This window comes from Hypanus sabinus, unplaced genomic scaffold, assembly GCF_030144855.1.
Source record: "Hypanus sabinus isolate sHypSab1 unplaced genomic scaffold, sHypSab1.hap1 scaffold_523, whole genome shotgun sequence".
NCBI classification, from domain to species: Eukaryota; Metazoa; Chordata; class Chondrichthyes; order Myliobatiformes; family Dasyatidae; genus Hypanus; species Hypanus sabinus.
Window position 1 is genome coordinate 171,528 of NW_026781385.1, and position 19,923 is coordinate 191,450.

Below are 19,923 nucleotides of genomic sequence, written 5' to 3' on the forward strand. Positions count from 1 at the left end.
GTTGAGAAAATCACCTATGCTCTACCTCCAATCACTAATGAGAGAAAATCTGAAGATGCTGGAAATCCAAGCAACATGCACAAAATACTAGAGGAATTCAGCATTAGTACTCTTTTCCATAGCTGCTGCCTGGCCTGCTGAGGTCCTCCAGCATTTTGTGTCTGTTGCTTGTTCCTCCACCTTTTGTTCAGGACTTTTCTACCGGTGAGAGCATGTATTGTCCCATTCTCTCTGGGTACTGAATGATATCAAGCACCTTTGCCCTGGGCAGCAAGTAGCTTTCACATCACAAATGTGCCAGACTCCAGTGAGACGGACTACTGCCCTTCCCTTCGTATTCATTGGCATTGCAATCACTGAGTTTCAACACTGTCAGTCTTTGTCTGATGTGTGTATTGTGGCAATGCAAACGTTGCTGGAGAATTGGGGAAGGTTTCAGGGGAATATAGAAACTGAGTTCACCACTGTCATTCATTGGGGGGGGGAGGGTTCAGGGGAAATATTTATGTAGAATACAGAAACTGATGATACTTTTGTGTATTCTGGTGTTGCAAAGGTTGCTGGAGAATTTGCAAGTGGGAAGAAGTGGAATGATATTTGGAAATCTGACTTGTTAAAGCATAACTTAGCAAGCAAACAACATATGGACAATATGCAAAAACTTTGGTGAGAAAATCCTTCATTACCCATTACAGGCCTACTACATAGGTTGTGTGAGAGTGTAGATGTGAGAGTGTGAGAGTGTGGATTGAACCCACGGGAGATCAAAGTTCCTATTGACTGTGATTTTCTAGCTGTGAAAATGAATACCTCTCTATATAAAATTCACCGTGCACATCTTGTCACTGGGTAAAAAAAAATGCACAGTGCAAGATTTATGTACACACTTGTTATTACAAATTAGAGGGAAGATGGGGAGACCTGTAGTGTCCCTGATGCCCTCACTTACAAGAAGTGCATCCAGCTGCAGCTTGTAACCCTGCACTTTAAGGAGTTGGAACTTGAAACGCATATGGGAATTGATGGTCATTCCAGATCCTAGCACTCTGCCCAGTCAGGAGATGATTTATCTTCCAACTTGGGTTTAACCTCACTGTAACAGTGTGATACCAAATCAAATCTTGGCAATTCAAGTAATCTCATCTGAAATGTTGTCCTACACTCATTGATGAATTTTGTAAATCTTTTACAGGTTAAAAACGGGAAGGAATATGTCTCCAGGAACCTCAAACACGGCACAACAATTTATTTGTCTCTGTCTAGATATTTAAGAAGTGGAGCAAGGGATTCAATCGACCATCCTTCCTGCTCAGACTGTGGGGAGTGATTCTCTTGGTCATCTGACCAACTAGCAAGCCGGGCATTTTACACAGGAGAGAGGCCGTTCACCCTCACAGACAGTGGGAATGGATTCACTCGGTCATTTCAACTGAAGGTACATCAGCAATTTCACACTGGGCAAGGCCATTCATCTGTTCTGTGTGTGAGAAAGGATTCTATCGGGCATCCCACCTGTGGACACACCAGTCAGATGACACTGGGCAGAGCTGGTCATCTGCTGAATTTCGGGGAAGGGATTCTTTCGGTCATCTGACCTAATGGCACACCAGCGTGTTCAAACCAGGGGGCAGGCATTCACCTGCTCAGTCTGTGGGAAGGGATTCACTGCATCATCCAACCTACAGAGACATCAGCGAGTTCACACTGGGGAGAGGCCATTCTCCTGCTCAGTCTGTGGGAAGGGATTCACTCAGTCATCCCACCTACAGAGTCATCAGCGAGTTCACACTGGGGAGAAGCCGTTCACCTGCTCAGTCTGTGGGAAGGGATTCTCTCAGTCATCCAACCTACAGAATCATCAGCGAGTTCACACTGGGGAGAAGCCGTTCACCTGTTCAGAATGTGGGATAGGATTCACTCAGTCATCCCAACTACTGGCACATCAGTCAGTTCATAATGGTGAGTGGCCATTCACCTGCTCAGTCTGTGGGAAGGGATTCACTCAGTCATCCAACCTACAGAGTCATCAGCGAGTTCACACTGGGGAGAAGCCGTTCACCTGCTCAGTCTGTGGGAAGGGATTCACTCAGTCATCCCAACTACAGAATCATCAGCGAGTTCACACTGGGGAGTGGCCGTTCACCTGCTCAGAATGTGGGAAAAGATTCACTCAGTCATCCACCCTACTGAGTCATCAGCGTGTTCACACTGGGGAGAGGCCATTCACTTGCTCAGTCTGTGGGAAGGGATTCTCTCACTCATCCACCCTACAGAGACACCAGCGAGTTCACACTGGGGAGAGGCCATTCTCCTGCTCAGTCTGTGGGAAGGGATTCACTCAGTCATCCATCCTACGGAGTCATCAGCGAGTTCACACTGGGGAGAAGCCATTCACCTGCTCAGTCTGTGGGAAGGGATTCACTCAGTTATCCAGCCTACAGAGTCATCAGCGATTTCACACTGGGGAGAAGCCATTCACCTGCTCAGTCTGTGGAAAGGGATTCACTCGGTCATCCATCCTACAGAGTCATCAGCGAGTTCACACTGGGGAGAAGCCGTTCACCTGCTCAGTCTGTATGAAGGGATTCACTCAGTTATCCAGCCTACAGAGTCATCAGCGAGTTCACACTGGGGAGAAGCCATTCACCTGCTCAGACTGTGGGAAGAGTTTCACTCGGTCATCCCAACTACTGGCACACCAGTCAGTTCATACTGGGGAGAAGCCATACACCTGCTCAGTCTGTGGGAAGGGATTCTCTGAGTCATCCAGATTACAGAGTCATCAACGAGTTCATACTGGGGAGAAGCCATTCACCTGCTCAGACTGTGGGAAGGGATTCACTCAGTCATCCAATCTACAGAATCACCAGCGAGTTCACACTGGGGAGACGCCGTTCACCTGCTCAGTCTGTGGGAAGGGATTCACTCGGTCATCCCACCTACAGAATCATCAGCGAGTTCACACTGGGGAGAAGCCATTCATCTGCTCAGAATGCGGGAAGGGATTCACTCAGTCATCCACCCTACTGAGTCACCAGCGAGTTCACACTGGGGAGAAGCCATTCACCTGCACAGTATGTGGGAAGGGATTCACTCGTTCATCCACCCTACAGAGTCATCAGCGAGTTCACATTGGGGAGAAGCTGTTCACCTGCTCAGTCTGTGGGACGGGATTCACTCAGTTATCCAGCGTACAGAGTCATCAGCGATTTCACACTAGGGAGAAGCCGTTCACCTGCTCAGACTGCGGGAAAGGATTCACTCAGTCATCACAACTACTGGCACACCAGTCAGTTCACAGTGGGGACTGGTCGTTGTTATGAATCCCTGGGTTTCGTTTGCTGTGGACTGTCATTTTAAGAGAGAGAGACAGGCATTAGGATGCCGACTCAGTCTGACTTGCAGCTTGTTTTCATTGCTCGCAGCTTGTTTAATTTTAACCGAGGACACAGACACTCAGAGTCAGACGGAGACAAAGGAGGAAAAATGGAAGGATCGAAACCAGGGAACTAGTGGCCAAGGGTCACTGTTTGGAACTTTCCTATGCCCACAAGGATGGGTTAATTATTGATTCACCGTACATCGAATGTGTCATTGTCACCTCATTTGATCCTTAAGAGTGGATCGGATTTGGCGCATCCTGTGGAGACCACTTATGTGTTAACCCTTGCCTGGCTGTGGTGTGGCAGTTCACGAAGACGATACCGCTTGTGACAAGTCACTTTCGATGATAATTTGTATGTGGATTTGGAACGATGATGTACAAAATCTCCAGCAACTCTTCTCTCGTTTTACCACCGTGGAACCTGTGCAATTCTACATATTTGCCTTCTCTCGCCATTTACCCTGGATTATAAGTCTCTCCCTCTCATCGCCTATTCTGTAGTTGAACTGAACTTTAATGCTTTATCATCTCAACACTGTAAGCCTTGTTTCCCCTGAGCTCAATAGTTTGGGAGTTATATTTACACACATTTATAAATGTAACACTATTAACTTCTGTTTATCTTGTTTAAGTTGCAATTTTACAAGAAGATTCTAATAAAGACAGATTTAACATCAAAACCAGACTCCAGGTGTAGTCTATTGCTGCTGGCTTGTTTCTAAAGCATTATGGTTCATAACAAATTTGGGGCCTGCGTCTGGGATATGAACAAATTTGGGGGCTATTCATCGATGAATTATCGATTTGATTGGGGAAATCCCTTTTGATTTATTTGTGTGTGGAAATCAGCAGCAATGGACATTTATAAATTTCTGGAAGCGCCTACCCCTAAGGCATTAGGAAAAGCCAAAAAGAATGAATTGCTGACTGTTGCTAATGGGCTGAATCTTAAGCAGGTAAGGGGGTGTGAAGGACCAGGGCAAGCATAAAACTGATAGAGGAAGTACAGGTAAACCAATAGGGGTTTTACTATAAAATATAGGCACCCACCCCCTTTTTCAGAGACTGGGATCCCTGTTTCAACCGGTAATGATTTGCATTGCAATGTGTTCACCTCTCAGTCCTCGATTCTCTAAATGAAAGGTTTATCACATTTGATCTTTCTTTATATGATGACCCAACCATTTCAGGGATCAGTCTGTTGAAACTTCATTGCACTCTCTAATACAAATACTCTCCAATCACTTTTTTAATCCTCTGTGCAAAAAATGTCCATCTTACGCAGCCCCGTGTTGCCCCAACGACTCACCTCCTACCCCCGTCATTGGCCCCACTTGCAGGTCAACCGTCTGTTGGTGTTTCCTCCCCTATGTGAATCCCTTTGCTCGCCACTACCGTGGGCTCAGACATTTCCACAGATTTTCACCGGGACAAACATCTTGTCCGCTCCCTCCATCTTTTTCCTTTCAATAAAATCCCTCCTCTCCCTCCCCAGGGAACTGGCATCAAACCGACAGGCCGAGCGGTCTCCACCTCTCGGCGACATATCAGACTCCGGCTGCAGGAGACGCTTCACAAACGCCCCAACTTCCCTTGGAGGGAAATGGAAATAAATCAAAAAACGGACATTTACTCCGCTGTGATGTGGAGTTTGAGGCCGGAGCGGGAGGCGAACTCAGCGGGGGTAACACCCTCTGGACTTGTCCACCTCTGCGACTGGTGGTAACAAGTGATTGACATCGCTTTGCACCAATGGGAATAGTGCAGCCCCTGAATCCTTTGTTGACAGCGGTGGGGGAGGGCTGGTCACGTGACTATTAGCCCCGCTATTAAACTGATAAAGCCCGAGCTCACCAGCGCATGGATGACGTAATACGCTGTGCACGTAAGGGCAGATCCCGGTGTGGGAAGCCCATGCGTGACGTCAGGCGCGAGGGGGGTCTGTGCGACGTCACCTGTGGGGATGCGCTCTCATTTAAATGCACCTTATTGTGCGTTTCTTATGATTTCAGAGGGACAACAACATTAATCACGGGTTTCATTACTGAATCCACAGTTGTGAGATGTAAAGTCAACAGTTATGTGTCCGGCTGGGCCGTGTTGTTTTGGGGGCTATTGATCGATTAATTAGCTATTTGATTGGGCATATCCCTTTAGATTTATTTGTGTGTGGAAATCATCAGCAGTGGATATTGATAAATTTCTGTAGGTTGGATGATCCCAAAGTCCTCATCAATTTTGAATTTGTAAAGTTTGTAAATCAAGGCTACTTAGAATGCTGCATCTGTGCTTGACTTTCCAAGAGTAATCCAATTGGTTTTGTTCCCAGTCTTTCCAAATATCCTTGCAAATGATTTTCTTCCATTTATTTTGGAAAGCCATAATGGATTCTACATCCATCACCCTATCAGGCAATGCAGTATAAAGATCAAGCCTCAACAGTTGCAGAAAGTTATTCTACATCTGTTAGAGTAACATCTGTAGAGTTAGGTAAGGGAGAAATGCAAAGAGACCTAGGAGTCCTAGTTCATCAGTCAATGAAGGTGAATGAGCAAGTGCAACAGGCAGTGAAGAGGGCAAATGGAATGTTGGCCTTTATTACAAGGGGAATTGAGTACAAGAGCAAGGATGTCCTTTTGCATTTGTCCAGGGGCCTGGTGAGACCACACCTGGAATATTGTGTACAATTATGGTCTCCAGGTTTAAGGAAGGACATTCTAGCAATTGAGGAAGTGCAGCGTAGATTCACTCGGTTGATTCCTGGGATGGCAGGGCTGTCTTACGCAGAGAGATTGGAGAGATTGGGCTTGTACACACAGGAATTGAGGAGATTGAGAGGGGATCTGATTGAATCGTTTAAGATAATTAAAGGATTTGATAGGATTGAGGCAGGAAATATGTTCCAGATGTTGGGAGAGTCCAGTACCAGAAGGCATGGATTGAGAATAAGAGGTCAGTTATTTAAAACAGAGTCGAGGAAAAACTTCTTCTCCCAGAGAGTTGTGGAGGTGTGGAATGCACTGCCTCGGAAGACGGTGGAGGCCAATTCTCTGGATGCTTTCAACAAGGAGCTAGATAGATATCTGATGGATAGGGGAATCAAGGGATATGGGGACAAGGCAGGGACTGGGTATTGATAGTGAATGATCAGCCATGATCTCAGAATGGCGGTGCAGACTCGAGGGGCCGAATGGTCTACTTCTGCACCTATTGTCTATTGTCTATTGATTGAGTGAATCCCTTCCCACGTACTTCCTCATCCTGGTCATCCAATCTTGGTCTTCCTGGAATCATTCTTTGAAACTTCTCCGGACCCACTCAAATACGAGCACGTCTTTTGCTCAGATAATAAGACGTAAGTACAGATCGGAATCTGCTCACAATGCACCAACAGTGATCTGCCCAATGCGTTATAAAGCTATTGTATCGCATCCTTGCTCTTATATTGTTAACATTGCAGTTGTCATCCTTAATCAACTCAATCTGCAAGCAAATCTTTAGGGCCTCTTGCTCAAGGACTCACAAGCACTTATGCACCTCTAATTTTTTCAAGTTTCTCCCATTTTTTTTTCTACGCCAATTACTTCTACCAAATGTACATGAGTTGCATACGCTGTATTTCAACTGCTACTTTGCTGGCCTTCTCCAGACCTATCGAAGTCCTTCTGCAGACTCCCGCTTTGCTCTAAACTACCTGTCCCGTACCTATCTTTGTATCAACTGCAATGTTCGTCGCCAAGGTATCAATTCTGTCATCCATCTCATTCAGATTTAACATGAAATGATGCGGTCTCAATACTGACCCCTACAGAGCAGCATTAGTTACCGACAGCAAAACAGAATTGCCCACATTATTCTGACTCTTTCTCCCTTGTCAGCACAAGTTTCTTTCCTGTAATTCCATGAGCTGTGATCCTGTTAAGCAGCCTCACGTGCAGCACCTTAGAAACATAGAAAACCTGCGGCACGTTACAGGCCCTTTGGCTCACAAAGCGATGCCGAACATGTCCTTGCTCTAGAAATGCCAAGGGTTACCTACAGTTCTCTATTTTTCTAAGCTCCGTATACCTATCCAGGAGTCTCTAAAAAGACCCTATCGTGTCCGCCTCCACCACCATTGCCGGCAGCCCATTCCAAGCACTCACCACTCTCTGTGTAAAAAACTTACCCCTGACATCTCCTCTGTACCTACTTCCAAGCATCTTCAAACTATGCCCTCTCTTGCTAGCAATTTCAGCCCTGGGAAAAAGCCTCTAACTATCCACACGATCAATGTCTCTCATTTTCTTGAACACCTTTATCAGGTCACCTCTTATCCTCCATCACTCCAAGGAGAAAAGACTGAGTTCTCTCAACCTATTCTCAAAAGGCATGCTCCCCTATCCAAACAACATCCTCGTAAATCTCCTCAGCACCCTTTCTATGGCTTCCACATCCTTCCTGCAGTTTGGCGACCAGAACTGAGCACAGTACTCGAAGTGGGGTCTGACCAAAGTCCTATATAGCTGCAACATTACATTTCGCTTTTAAACTCAAGCCTGCGGTTGATTAAGGCCAATGCACAGAATGGCTTCTTAACCACAGAGTCAACCTACAAAGCAGCTTTGAGTGTCCTATGGACTCCATCCCCAAGATGAGTCTGTTCCTCCACATTGCCAAGAGGCCTACCATTAATACTATATTCTATCATATTTGACCGAAGAAAATAAGCCACATCACACCTCTTTGGGTTGAACTCCATTTGCCACTTCTCAGCCCAGGTTTGCAGACTATCAATATCCCCCTGCAACCTAACCCAACCTTTGTGTCATCAGCAAATTTACTAACCCGTACCTCCACTTCCTCATCCAGGTCATTTATTAAAGTCACGAAGGGTAGGGGTCCCAGAACCGATCCCTGAGGCAGACCACTGGTCACCGACCTCCATGCAGAATATGACCCGGCTACAACCACTCTTTGTCTTCTGTGAGCAAGCCCGTTCTGGATGCACAAAGCAACGTGCCCTTGGATCCCATGCTTCCTTACTTTCTCAATAAGCCTTGCATGGGGTACCTTGTTGAAGATCTTCTGAAAATCCAAGCTTTATCTGTCTTGCCTGTTATTTCCGCAAAGTATTCCAAGAGATTTGTCAGTCAAGATTTCCTCGAAAGAATCCGGCTGACTTTGGCCTACTTCATCATGTTTCCCCAATTACAGTACCCAAAAAACACACTCTTAGTACACTCTAACATCTTCCTGACCACTAAGGTCAGACTAACTGTCCAATAATTTTCTTTCTTGTGCCCCCTCTCTTCTTAAAGAGTGGAGTGACATTTGCAAATTTCTGGTCCAACAGAACCGTTCCAAAATCTAGTGATTTGTGATAGATCATTACTCATCACTTGAAGAGAAAACTAAGGGGGAACTTCTTCATTCAGAGGCGGGGAGAGTGTGCACCGAGCTGCAGAGCAAGTGGCAGGGACGATTGTAATCTTTAAGAAAAGTTTGCTTAGCTCACTGGATGAGAAGCATATGGAGGGCTATGGTCCAGGTGGAAGTTGTTGGAACTCGGAAGATTAATGCTTTAGCACGGACTAGACTGGCCGAATGGCATTTTCCTGTATTGTAGTGTCTTATGACTCTAATGCCTTCACAATTTCTTCAGCTACCTCTTTCTGAACTCTGCGGTGTCTTATCTACCTTCAGGCCTTTCAGCTACAAAAACACCTCCTCTCCTTGGTAAAAGCATGTATCCTCACTTCTGCCCCAGGTACTGCTGAATGTTTGGCATTTATGTAATAAATTTAATGACACAACTGTAGTGGGTGACTTCAGTCTGCAGGAGGATTGGGAAAGTCAGATTGGCGTTAAATCACAAAAGAGGGGATGTATTGAATGCAAACGAAATGGCTTTTTAGAGCAGCTGATGGTTGAGCCTACTCGGGGAACTGCTATCTTAGATTGGGTGTTGTGTAATAACCCAGATCTTATTAGGGAGTTTAATGTAAAGGAACCATTAGAAGGCAGTGATCATAATATGATTGAAGTCCTACTGCAATTTGTGAGGGAGAAGCACAGGTCACATGTGTAGTATCGCAATGGAATGAAAGGGAATTGCAGAGGCGTGAGAGAGGTGATTCCCCAGGTGGATTGGAGGATGCTGGTGGAGATGACGTCAGAGCAGAAATGGCTGACGTTTCTGGGAATAGTTCATAATGTGCAGGATAGATGTCCCACAGACGTAGTTCTCAAACAGCGGGGCTAGGCTATCGTGTCTGACAAAGGAAGTTAAGGACTGTATAAAAGCATATAAGGTAGCAAAAGTGAGTAGTAGGTTGGATAAATGGGTAGCTTTTAATATCCAACAACAGGCAAATTTAAAATAAAAGCTATAAGGGGAAAGGTGAAATAAGACAGCAAACTATACAATAATATAAACCAGTTATAAAATATACGAAAGGGAGGCGAGAGTTGATATTGGACCACTGGAAAATGATGCTCATGGGGTACAAATGGGGAAGAGATGGTAGATGAACTTGATAGGTACTTTGCATCCGTCTTGTCTGTGGAAGACACCACCAGTGTGCCAGAGATCCATGAGTGTCAGGGAACAAGAGTGAGTGCCATTGCTTTTACAAAGGAAAACGTGCTAGGCAAACTCAGGTTCTTAAAGTGGATAAGTCACCTGGACCAGATGGACTACATCCCAGAGTCCTGAGAGAGGTTGCTGGAGAGATAACAGATGCATTGGTCATGACACGTCAAGAATCATTTGATTCTGGCATTGTCCCGGAGGACAGGAAGATTGCAAATGCCAATCCACTCTTTGAGAAGGGAGGAAGGCAAAGTAAAGCAAATTATAGTCCAGTTAGCCTAATCTCAGTGGCTGGGAAAGTGTGGAGTCATGATAACAGTTGAGGTTTTGGTGTACTAGGAGACTAATGATATAATGTCAAAGCCAGCTTGGTTCTATACAGGGAAATCTTGCCTGACAAGTCTGTTACAGATCTTCGAGGAAGTCATAAGCAGGATGGACAAACGAGAGACAGTGGATTTCATTTACTTGGATTTTCAGAAAGCTTCCGATAAGGTGTCACACATGAAACTGTTTAACAGGATAAAAGTCAGAAGTAATACTGGCATGGATAGAGGAATGGCTGACAGCCAAGAGGCAGCGAGTGGGAATAAAAGGGGCCTTTTCTGGTTGGCCAGCAGTGATTAGTGGTCTTCAGGGGTCAGTATTCGGACCGCTACTTTTCACAGTTTGTCAATAATTTGGATAATGGAACTGATGGCTGTGACAAGGTTTGTGGATGATACAAAGGTAGGTGGAGGCGATGGTAGTGCTGACGAAGCAATGCGATTGCAGCAGGACACAGACAAATTTGAAGAACGATCAAGAAAGTGGCAGATGGAATACAATATTGGGAAAAGTACGGTAGTACATTTCGACAAAAGGAACAATAGTGAACTGTTATCTGATTGGGGTGAAGGTTCAAGCCACAGAAGTACAGAAGGAAGCGTGATGATGATGATGATGATGTCCTCGACTCAGGACTGACTCGGGGCAGCGTCGGGCATTTTCATGCCTTACAAGGCGCGAATCGGAAGGTTGTGCAGGCGCTTCTCCTCACATAGACATTTCACAGTATTTTTCTTTATTTTATGAGGTCGAATTGCGAGCTCAACACTCAATCCGGCACGGATGGAAAGCGTACTCGGGAGAGGACCGACTGTATTCAAACCCGGGAACCTCCGTTACGGAGTCCGGCGCTGACGTCACTACGACACAAGGACCTTGGGCAAGACTCCCAGAAGATTAACTTCCGGGTTGAGTCTGTGGTAAAGAAGGCAAATACAATGCTGGCTTTATTTAAAGTGAAGTAGAATATATCAGCAAGGAGATAATGCTGATACTTTACAAGACACTCCTCAGGCCGCACGTCAGAACATAAGAAATGGGAGCAGGAGTCGGCCATTGGCCCATTGAGTATGTCCCGCCATGCAATAAGATCATGGCTGATCCGTCAGGAAACTCAGCTCCATCTACCTGCCTTTTCCCTATAACCCTTCATTACCTTATTCTGCAAAAACCTATCGAACTCTATCTTAAATATACTTCGTGAGGAAACCTCAACTGCTTCCCTGGACAGAGAAGTCCACAGATTCACCATTCTGTGGCAAAAGCAGTTTCCCTCATCTCCGTCCTAACTCTTCTCTCCTGAATCTTGAGGCAATGTCCCCGAGTTCTACTCTCATCTACCAATGTAAACAACTTTCCTACTATCTTATCTATCCCTTTCAAAATTCTGGGTATTTCTATAAGATTCCCTCTCATTCTTCTGAACCCCAGAGAGAAAAGTCCCAGGCGACTCAATCCCTCCTCATCCCTGGAATCAAACTGTTTCACCTTCTCTGCATTGCCTCCAAAGCCAGTACTATATATCCTTCCTCGAGTACGGAGACCAGAACTGGACACAGTACTCCAGGTGCGGCCTCACCTGTACCCTGTATAGTGGCAGCATTACCTCCCTGCTCTTGAATTCAATCCCTCTACCAATGAAGGCTAACATTCCGTTAGTTAGAGTATGCGGGACTTCTATCTTAGAAAATGTGTGTTATCATTGGAGAGAGTCCAGTGGATCTTCAAGAAGACGATTTCGGGAATGAAGGGGTTAAGCATGAGAAGCGTTTGCCAGCTTTGGGCCTGTACTCCTGCACTGACTTATGTTTAGTAAATGTGTGTGGGGGGTGTTCAGAAGCTGCAGAAGGCTGTAAATCTCGTCACCTCTTTGTAGTACGAGACTACAAAGTATCCAGGACATCTTCAGGAAGCGGTATCACAGAAGGGCAGCGTCCATTATAAAGGACCTCCAGCACCCAGGACAGGCCCTTTCCTCACTGTTACCAGCAGGTAGGAGATACAGAAGCCTGAAGGCGCACACTCAGTGATTCAGGAAAAGCTTCTTCCCCTCTGCCATCCAATTCCTGAATGGACTTTGAAAGCTTTGGACACTCTTCAATATACAGTATTTCTGTTTTTACACATTTTAATAATCTATTCATCACACATAATTGATTTACTTGTTGATTATTGTTTTAATTAATTTATTATTATTATTATCTATGTCAGAATATGAATTGCATTGAACTGCTGCTGCTGTCAACAAATTTCACGCCAAATGCTGGTGATAATAAACCTCATCCTGAATCTTGAATCTCACTGAAACCCACCGAATGTGGAAAGGTCCGGATAGGGTGGATGAGGAGAGGACTTTTCCTATGGTGGGGGTAGCCATAACAGAGGGCACAGCCTGAAAGCGGAGGAGCAACCTTTTAGAGCAGTTGAGGAGGATTTTATTTAGTCAGAGAGCAGTGAATCTGTGGAATTCTCTGACACAGTTGGCGGTGGGGGCCAAGTCTGTGGGTACATTTCAGGCAAAAGCTGATAGTTTATGGATCAGTCGAGGCATTACAGGATATGCCGAGGAGACAGGTGCATGGGGTTGAGTGAGAACCGGGATCAGCCATGATAGAACGGCGGAGCAGACTCAATAGGGCTGAATGGCCTAATTTTGCTCCTATGTCTTATAGTATTATTCTGCATGTGTCTTACACAGTGAAGATTGACACAAAATACTTGTTACATTCGGCAGCGATTTCTTTGCTCTATTACTAACACGCCAGCATCATCTTCCAGTGGTACAATATCAACTCTTCCCTCTCTTTTACTCTTTATATATCTGAACAACTTTTGATACCTGATATTATTGGATCACTTACCGTAATTTTTCATCATGTCTCTCCTGTGTGTGTGAGCGTGTGTGTGTGTTTTTTTTTGTTGTCTCCTGTTGGTTATGTAAAAGATTTCCAATCCTCTCACTTCCCACTGTTTTCTTGCTATATTACATGACCCTGCTTTTGCTTTTATCAAAAACAGGAGAAAATCTGTGGATGCTGGAAATCCAAGTAACACATACACAAAATGCTGGAGGAACCTGGGAGGCCAGGCAGCACATATGGGAAATAGCAAACAGTCGACGTTTCGGGCCGAGACCATTCATCAGGACTGGGAACAAAAAAGATGAGACGTCAGAGGAAGCAAGTGTGGGGGTTGGAGGGGTGGAAGATGTGGTAGGTGATGGGTGAAACTGGGAGAGGGGGAGCAGTGAAGGAAAAATCTTTGGATTTTATTTCCTTAACGATTCTCGAAAGATCAATGCTAATGCCTCCACATCACTTCAGCCACCTTTTTCAGATCTCAGGGGTGTACACCATCTGGTCCAGGTGACCTATTTACCTTCAGACCATCTCTGTATCCCAAAGAACCTTCTCCCGTGTAACGTAACTTTACACATTCTGACCACTGACATCTGGGACTTCCATATTCCTGCCAGTGTCTTCGAGAGATAAGAGTGACGTACAAGACTTATTCAGTTCATCTGCCATCATCTTGCAGCCCCACCCCATTTCTACCTCTACAGCATCATTTTTCAGTGGTCCGATATCCACTTCAGCCTCTCTTTTACAATATATGTACCTGAAGAAAAATTTCGTATCCTCTTTAATATTGCAGGCTAGCACATCTATGTATTCTATCTTTTCCTTCTTAATTATTTTAGTTGCATTCTGTTTGTTTTTAAAAGCTTCCCAATTCTCTAACTTCCTAATAATTTTTGCTCTGTGCCCTCTCCTTGGTTCTTACGTTGTCTTTGGTTTCTCTTTATCAGCCACGGTTTTGACACTTTACCTTTAGAATACTACTTGCTCTTTGTGATGTGCATATACCCTGTGCCTCCCGAATTGCTTCCAGAAATTCCAGCCATTGCTGTTCTGTTTTCATGCCTGCCCGTGTTCTTTTCAAATCAATTTTGACCAATTCTTCTCTCTTGTTCTCTTTTTAAATCTTGTTATTAATTTTAAACAAACATAAATGAAACGTGAATACAAATTGTTTGAGAGTACATAATTAACAGTTTAAATAGACATTCAGATATATAATAATAAAAATAGATAACCTCCCAAACTCATAACATTGATGAACAAAGAAATAAAAAGAAAAAAAAGACCCCAGAAAAAAAAACACTAACCAACATGGGCCATTCAATAATGTTAAGTACGTATACAGTAGTGCGAATAACTCTGAACCTCCATCCAAATAATTAAAGATAATATAAGTAAGGTTTAGGAAAAGACAATTCAACTCATATGAAAATGTTTCATCATTTCCATCGAAATACGTCTTTATGTCATCAGGGACGCACCTTCTGAATTCTTCAATTAAAACCAACACTATCAAGCTGTTAAAATCATCATTTACATGTTCAGATGTGCACCAGCAGTCAAAACACACAAATTTCTCATAAGCAAATTCCGTATGTCTGGTTCATAGATTTCTTCAAATTTCTAAACTTTTGCCTGTCTGCTTCTGGGACCAACTCGTAAGGTTTGAGCACAGCCTGTTTCACTATGTCATAATGTGTGGTCATAATACGTGGCCATGTGGTTAAGGTGTTGAACTTGCGATCTGAAGGTCATGAGTTCGAGCCTCAGCCGAAGCAGCGTGTGTGTCCTTGAGCAAAGCACTGAACCACACACAGCTCCTGCATATTTATAGCCCAGTGACGATGATTGGGGCAGCATAAATAAGTAAATAATCAGCTGCTTCAGCTACTGTCAAAGCAGAATAGGCTTCCCTTTAATTACACTTTGTAAGAGAATTTTCTGTCTGTTTTTCTGCCTTTCCAGCCTGAAACTGTCTCTGCCTTTCCGGAGCCTCCATCTTCAATTTTTCTAACTTCTACTGGAGCTCAAGCTCACGAGGTTTACTTTCAGGAAACTCCAACTCCTCCACTTTAAACACACCCTCAGATACATAATGCTCAGCTGTTATCCTCTGCATCACTGCCCTCCTCATTGTCAATTTCACCTCAGCAAGTATTAACGTTCTAGCAATACTCAACAACTCAATCCTTCTGGTGTCCTCTAATGCCTGAGAGGTTCACACTTCCAGATATCTATCAACATCCATTGCTGCTGATTTTCCACACACAAATTAATCAAAAGGGATTTCCCCAATGAAATCCATATTAAATCAATCCTTAAATTTGTTCATATCCGAGGTGCAGGCCCCATTTTGTTACAAACTGTAATGCTTTAGAAATGAACCAGCAGCAACAGACTACTCCCAGTGGCCATACATTTTAATTCCATGTCCCATTCCCATTCTGATATGTCTATCCATGGCCTCCTTTACTGTCAAAATTAATCCAAACTCAGGTTGGAGGAACAACACTTTATATACCGGCTGGGTAGCCTCCAATCTGATGGCATGAACATTGACCTCTAACTTCGATTAATGTCCCTCTTCCCCTTCTTACCCCATCACTGACATATTTAATTGTTTGCCTGTTTTCCATGTCTCTCTGGTGCTTCCCCCGCACCTTTCTTTCTCCCGAGGCCTCCTGTCCGATGATCCTTTCCCACCTCTAGCTCTGTATCACTTTCGCCAATCACCTTTCCAGCTCTTAGCTTCATCCCACCCCCTCCGGTCTTCTCCTATCATTTCTCATTTCACCCTCCCCCCACCACTTTCAAATCTCTAAGTATCTTTCCTTTCAGTTAGTCCTGACGAAGGGTCTCAGCCTGAAACATTGAGAGTTCTTCTCCTTATAGATACTGCCTGGCCTGCTGTTTTCCACCAGCATTTTGTGTGTGTTGTTTGAATTTCCAGCATCTGCAATTTCCTCGTGAGTGTTATGTGTATAAATATAACTCGCAAACTATTGAGCTCGGGGGAGACAAGGGTTGGAGTCTTGAGATGGTAAAGTATGAAAGTTCAGTTCAACCGCAGAATAGGTGACGAGAGAGATATTTGTAATCCAGGGAAAATGTTGAGAGAAGGCAATTGTGTCGTATTCCACAGGTTCCATGGTGGTAAAATGAGACCAATAGTCGCTGTAGATTTTATCTGTCTTCCTTCTAAATCCACAAACTAATTATCACCCGAAGTGACTTATCATGAGGGGTATCATCTTCAAATGAATTACCAAACCACAGCCAGGCAAGGGTTAACACATAAGTGGTCTCTGCAGAATAAACCAAATCAGATCCACTCCTACGGATCAAATGAGGTGACAACCACACATTTGAGTACGGTGAATCGATAATTAGCCCACCCTTGTGGGCAAAGGAGTTCCAAACAGTGGCCCTTTGCCACTAGTTCCCTGGTTTCGATTCTTCCCTCTTTCCTCCTTCGTCTCCGCCTGACTCTGAGTGTCTGTGTCCTCAGTTAAAACTAAACAAGCTGCGAGCGATGTAAACAAGCTGCAAGTCAGACACATTTGCCTTCTTAATCTCTCTCTCTCTCTCTCTCCCTCTCTCTCTCTCTCTCCCTCTCTCTCTCTCTCACTTAAAATGACAGTCCACAGCAAACAAAACCTAGGGATTCATAACAATGGCCACTCCCCATTCTGAGCTGTCAGGTGTGCCAGTAGGTGGGATGACTGAGTGAATCCTTTCCCACATTCTCAGCAGGTGAATGGCCTCTCTCTCGTGTGAACTCGCTGGTGTGCCAGTAGGGTAGATGACTGAGTGAATCCCTTCCCACAGACTGATCAGGTGAACTGCTTCTCCGCAGTGTGAATTCGCTGATGACTCTTTAGGGTGAATGACCAAGTGAATCCCTTCCCACAGACTGAGCAGGAGAACGGCTTCTCCCCAGTGTGAACTCGCTGATGTACCAGTAGGGTAGATGACAGAGTGAATCCTTTCCCACAGACTGAGCAGGTGAACGGCTTCTCCCCAGTGTGAACTCGCTGATGTACCAGTAGGGTACATGACTGAGTGAATCCTTTCCCACAGAGTGAGCAGGTGAACGGCCTCTCCCCAGTATGAACTCGCTGATGTCTCTGTAGGTTGGATGACTGAGTGAATCCCTTTCCACAGACTGAGCAGGTGAAAGGCTTCTCCCCAGAGTGAACTCGCTGATGTACCAGTAGGGTAGATGACTGAGTGAATCCTTTCCCACAGACTGAGCAGGTGAATGGCTTCTCCCCAGTGTGAACCCGCTGGTGAGCCATTAGGTCAGATGACCGAGTGAATCCTTTCCTAGAAATTCAGCAGATGACCAGCCTCTGCCCGGTGTGGTATGAACTGATTGGTGTGTTCACAGGTGGGAAGACCGACTGAACCCCTTCTCACACACAGAACAGGTGAATGGCCTTGCCCAGTGTGTGAACCTGCTGACCTAACTTCAATTGTGATAACCGAGTGAATCCATTCCCACTGTCTGAGCAGGTGAAAGGCCTTTCTCCTGTGTAAATTACAGGTGTGACAGTTGGTCAAATGACCGAGTGAATCCCTTCCCACAGTCTGAGCAGGAAGGGTGGTCAATTGGATCCCTTGCTCCACTTTTTAAACATCTAGACAGAGACAACAAAACTGGCGTGCCGTGTTTGAGCTTCCTGGAGACGAATTCCTTTTCAGTTTTAACCTGTAAAAAGATTTACAAAATCCATCAATGGGTGTAGGACAACATTTCAGATGAAATTACTTGAGTTGCCAAGGTTTCATCTGGTATCACACTGTTACAGTGAGGTTCTACCCAAGCTGGACAGAGAAATCAACTCCTGACTGGGCAGAGTGCTGGTATCTGGAATGACCATTAATTCTCTGATGCTCTTCCTGTCTCTATAAGAATGGGGCATTTCTGCCGTCTCCTGGCTCAGTTTGACTCTCTCCGTTGGTATTATTCCCTGTTCCTGCTGAGCAGCATGGGTTCTTCGCCCCACAGTAACTGAAACACTCTCACACAAATAGTCTTTCTTGACGTGTATTGGAGTGTTATATATTGGAGTATAAATTTTGCTGGACCAAAACTATGCAGGCAGCTTTGACTTGCTATTTGCTATGCATGTACCGAGAATGAAATCTTAGGAATGTTGAAGACAAAGGTGTGTTAATGAGAGGTAGCTAAGAGATGTAGATTAGTTTGGTCAAGTTTTGAAGCTTGCTATTTTGCTATGCATGTACCCAATTTAGTAGAATGAAATCTTAGGAATGTAGAAGACAAAGGTGTCATAATGAGGGGTAGCTGAGAGATGAAGATTAGAACATGATTAAATCAATTGTTAGAAACAATGGTGGCAAGATGTACATGTGGTACGTGTGATACACAACTATAGATCGATTACATATGCTAATACAACTGGACAAGTACTATAAAAAATGCTGTGTCCGAGGATGGGGGGGGGGGGGTGGGGGGCAATCAGCGAATAGCTCAATGACTGTCTCAGCTTTGATTTGCAAACTAAAGTTTAACCCTTCTTGAAGAATCTTCTGCGTCTCCTGGTCATTTGTGAGGCACGAAAAACCACGACATAATTGGCGTCAGGAACAGGACCGGAAATAGACCCGCAGAAAGGAAACGGCAGATTGTGGATGCTTCCCAGCCCTCCGGGACCCCACAAGTCTAACAGAATTAAGAGTGCACCCAAACAAAAGGTAAGCGCTTTCTGCGACAATTTGGACTAAGAATTCGGTTGGCTTTGGGGAGGTCTTGGGGTCTCTGAAGTGTGGAACCACTGCCGAAGGGTCTCTCCGGTCCAAAGAATCTGGCAGAGTTGGGGGTTAACAGAGGAGACTCAGAGGATTGATCAAGAACACTGCAGTGAGGGATAAGTACAAATAATTTAATAAGACGTTAAGAAAAGGTCCATGTGGTGTTGGTAGATCACTGTAGGTACCGCTTCGTACGAAAAGAAGGGCTGAACGGGCAGGGAAAGGAAATTAGACTAGGCACAGAATTAGAGTAAATTTAGTTAAGGAAAAAGTCCACGTGGTGTTAGACTAGGAAGAAAAACTCCACATGGTGTTAGACTAGGCGTAGAATTAGAGTAAATTTTGTTAAGAAAAAGTGGTGTTAGACAAGGCATAGAATTAAAGTAAATAATATTATCCAGTAAACAAACTGTGAATCTCTGAAATACCTTAAAAAGAGAGAATAACCTGACAGGTAAAGGAATGGCAGTAGAGATTCTGAGCAAAAAATTCCTGTTAATTAAATATGAGATCACAAAAACTTCAGAAAAATGGGGAAAAGAACCAAAAACCTGGCAACAAAGTGGCCAAGAGAAGGAAAGTTTGATGTAAGCTTGTGCAAAGATATGGAGGGACTAATTAAAAAATTACAAACCAAAAGATAAATCTAAGCAAAGAGGACAAAAAAGAGAACGAGAAATGGAAGTGCAAAAACTCTTCAGAATGGAGGGGGAAAGGCTGAGGGGGACAGGCAGAATATTGATTACAAGCGAGGAAGACACTAAGGTGCCGGAGAAACACCAGAGAGAGAGGAGGGTACGGTGAGAAGCTGGCTTCAGCTCCGTACCCGGATGCGAAAGAAACAGAAAAGCCCCCTCACTATAATGCGGAAGGAACCCCTAAGCAGTGCCCCCTGCTGATGAGAATGGTAAACATGCAGGGAGAAGTACAGTTTTTTGACAATGAGGAGGAAAAAAAAACAATACGAGAAGGAAAAAGCGGCGATATGGAAAGAGATA

At 44.6% G+C, this 19,923-nt stretch overlaps 1 protein-coding gene and 1 long non-coding RNA gene across 2 annotated transcripts in view; one reads left to right on the top strand and one right to left on the bottom strand.

Moving 5' to 3' along the window:
• LOC132389278 (zinc finger protein 850-like) overlaps positions 1 to 4,059 on the top strand; it is a 54,347-nt gene extending 50,288 nt beyond the window's left edge. The window contains exon 3 of the mRNA XM_059961776.1: positions 1,648 to 4,059. Coding sequence (XP_059817759.1) covers positions 1,648 to 3,323 — 1,676 coding nt within the window. The 3' untranslated portion in view covers positions 3,324 to 4,059. The remainder of the gene's footprint in view (positions 1 to 1,647) is intronic.
• Positions 1 to 19,923, bottom strand: part of LOC132389279 (uncharacterized) — a 171,762-nt gene that overhangs the window by 10,150 nt on the left and 141,689 nt on the right. The window lies entirely within an intron of this gene.